General features: G+C 47.2%; 1 gene segment (V, D, J or C); it reads left to right on the plus strand.

Moving 5' to 3' along the window:
- The window catches only part of LOC112548781, a 30,690-nt gene extending 28,148 nt beyond the window's left edge, over positions 1-2,542 (plus strand). Inside the window, 1 exon segment of the V gene segment in view lies at positions 2,253-2,542. Within this exon segment, the coding sequence occupies positions 2,253-2,542 (290 nt within the window).
- The last annotated feature ends 797 nt before the right edge of the window (positions 2,543-3,339 follow it).

A 3,339-nucleotide genomic window follows, 5' to 3' on the forward strand; every position in this document is an offset into this window, starting at 1 on the left:
GCGGGTGGAGCCGAGTCCCGCGGGGGAGGCGCTGCTGAAACAAGCCCCCTCCCCTCGGAGGGAAGCCGTGGGACAAAGGATCCCTCCTGGTTAAACCCGTAGGAGTTGAGGTCCCCCTCGCTAACTGGAATCCAGGGGTAGATGTGTCTTATATTGTGTAAAGCTGTGCCTGACCGTTTGTAAGACTTTTACCCTGAATGTGGATATGTTGTACGATATCTGATGGGATTGGTTTAGTTTCGTATAATTGGTTCCTAATTGGTGTGCTATCTGCTCACACCTCCCCCCACGCCCCTCCCCCTTCTTTTTTATATCCAGTTGTACTCTGCCAATGGTTCCTCTGGGTTCCCTGTAAACTAGCTGTTGACCCTAACTTACCTGGTTCACCCATCTGGGTATCACCCCTCCTCCTCACACGGGCATCCTGAGGCCTCCCCAGTTGTGCCAGGCCTCTGTAGAGTGCAGGGTTGAAAAGGCATCCCAGAGGTGGGCTGCCCATTAGGACAAGCGCTCCCAGGATGTGGTTCTGGTTCCTGGTTTACCATATTGTAAGTACTTATCTGTATACCCTTAGTGATGTTGAATGATATCATTGGAAATACTTACTGGAAGTTTTCCTTTACTTATCTGTATATATTGGATAAGAACAGGATGTCAAAGGAGGCAAGCTTTGGCTTCTGAATAGATCCAGAAGAGGCATGGGTCTCTGCATCTATTATTTGCCTGGCAAATGAGACTATGGCATCTCTTAGCTACCTAAAGGACACTCATGACTTAGAAGCAGGTGCCAATTGCCTTGATACTCTTCATTGCTCCAGCACCTGCTGGAGTGGCTTGATGCAGTTTCGTTTGGTATTGGAAGGGTGCGGGCAGTTATGATTTTGATTCCTGATTGGGTTTTTCAAATTAAAACCCTTTTGAAGCAGCTTGGGCATTTTCTGCATCTTTATCTTAAACTCTTTGGACCGATACTCTTTATTGTCTTAATGAGCGACTTGGACGAGGGAGTGAAATGTACTCTGTCCGAGTTTGCAGATGACACAAAGCTATGGGGAGAAGTGGACACGCCGGAGGGCAGGGAATAGCTGCAAGCAGACCTGGACAGGTTGGACAAGTGGGCAGAAAACAACAGAATGCAGTTCAACAAGGAGAAATGCAAAGTGCTGCACCTAGGGAGGAAAAATGTCCAGCACACCTACAGCCTAGCGAATGACCTGCTGGGTGGCAGAGAAGTGGAAAGGGATCTTGGAGTCCTAGTGGACTCCAAGATGAACATGAGTCGGCAGCGTGACGAAGCCATCATCAAGAGGGATGCGGATAGCCTGGAGAGGGTCCAGAGAAGGGCCACTCGTATGGTTAAGGGCCTACAGACCAAGCCCTACGAGGAGAGACTAGAGAAACTGGATCTATTCAGCCTCCGCAAGAGAAGGTTGAGAGGCGACCTTGTGGCTGCCTATAAGTTCATCACGGGGGCACAGAAGGGAATTGGTGAGGATTTATTCACCAAGGCGCCCCCGGGGGTTACAAGAAATAATGGCCACAAGCTAGCAGAGAGCAGATTTAGACTAGACATTAGGAAGAACTTCTTCACAGTTCGAGTGGCCAAGGTCTGGAACGGGCTTCCAAGGGAGGTGGTGCTCTCCCCTACCCTGGGGGTCTTCAAGAGGAGGTTAGATAACCATCTAGCTGGGGTCATCTAGACCCAGCACTCTTTTCTGCCTATGCAGGGGGTCGGACTCAATGACATATTGAGGTCCCTTCCGACCCTAACATCTATGAATCTATGATTTTACAACTGCATGTGCTCTGGCTCCTTTTCTCTCTGTTTGAAGGTAGATCAGGGCTCTTCTGCAGGTTTCGCAGCTCCAGCAGGTCTGTAGTATCATCATCAAGAGCTCAACATTCATGGGCCAGGCCCCTCCCCTACAAAAGAAGATGAGACTGGCTTGAGCATGAAGCTATTTTCAACCCTTGTCTTATTTTTCTTTGCATCCTCATTTCTGAGCCTTTAGGATGCACTCAGGCATGTCTGCAAGTTTTCACCACAACCAGAGGAGCTGGAAAAAAGCTGATTGTAATTTTAAACTCAGATGCTTAGGTTTTCAGGTGCTCTGGGAATCTGAAAGGCTCGGGCTTAAAAAGCATTAGAAGCAAATCTGTTCAAACTGTCTTGTGATGACCCGCAAGGGCTGGCACCTGCAGGGGCTGGAAGCAGCTCTTCACTAAGCAGCTCTTCTTTCTCCCCTTTCCAGGGCTGAATGGAGACATTGTGGTAACTCAGACCCCTGCTTCCCTGGCAGTGTCCCCAGGGGAGACAGTCACCATTCGGTGCAAACCTTCCAGCCCCGTCAGCAATGAAATGAACTTGTACTTGTTCAGACAAGGAGCAAGTCCCCAGCTCATGATCCACCATGCAACGAGCCACATCCCCGGAGTCCCTGATCGGTTCAAGGGCACACACAGCAGCACTGACCTCACCTTCATCATTCGCGGGGTGCAGGTGGAAGACGCAGGCAACTACTACTGCGGGCAGTGTCTCTAGTGGGTTATGGAATAGAGAAAATCCCACACAAGTTACTGATTCGTTTTGATGCACTGGCTGGGGGAGTAGTTAGCTGTTTGCACGATTTCACAATGATTACACACTTAATTCATACAACACAATTTTATTTTAAAACTCTTTGCTACGTATATAACACTGCTTAGCTTTAAGAAACACCACAAACATTAAAAACACAATAATTACATATATCAGAAACAATGCTCCGAATGCACTTCCTTCCCAAACAATGCTATAAGAATTAGTGTTACAAAAACAACTACAATTACAACTAAAAGTTAAATTTGAATCAATACTATTATTTTCCTGTTATACTTACAATCCTAGAATTCCGAGAAGCCAAATACCAAAATATGGTTTCATTCCTCAGTAGTACGATTTAATGGGTTGGCCTCAGTAGTATGGTTCAATGGGCTCGCCTCAGCAATACAATTCAATAGGCTGGCCTCAGCAATACAATTCAATGAGCTGGGCTCAGCAGTGATAGGACTAAGTCCCCTTCCTTCAGTCCCTTTCGGGCACTCCGCGGCTTCAGCGTGAACTAAGAGATTCGTGTTCACGGAGAGGCTTGATTAGGCGATCAATCTAATCTGAACTTATACTTGCGATTCTTCCTTCGTTGTTCTGCAAGTGAAGTCACCTCCAAATTGGGACAGTAAGTTACAGGTTTTTATTGAGTGAGCTGCCGTCATTGGGCTCCTCCTACTCAATTCATCATAACTCCCAAATTTGGGCTCGGATCTTACTCAACAGAAATTACCTTTGTTGAGCATTTTAAA

This window comes from Alligator sinensis, unplaced genomic scaffold (assembly GCF_000455745.1).
Source record: "Alligator sinensis unplaced genomic scaffold, ASM45574v1 scaffold2044_1, whole genome shotgun sequence".
Classification (NCBI taxonomy): Eukaryota; Metazoa; Chordata; order Crocodylia; family Alligatoridae; genus Alligator; species Alligator sinensis.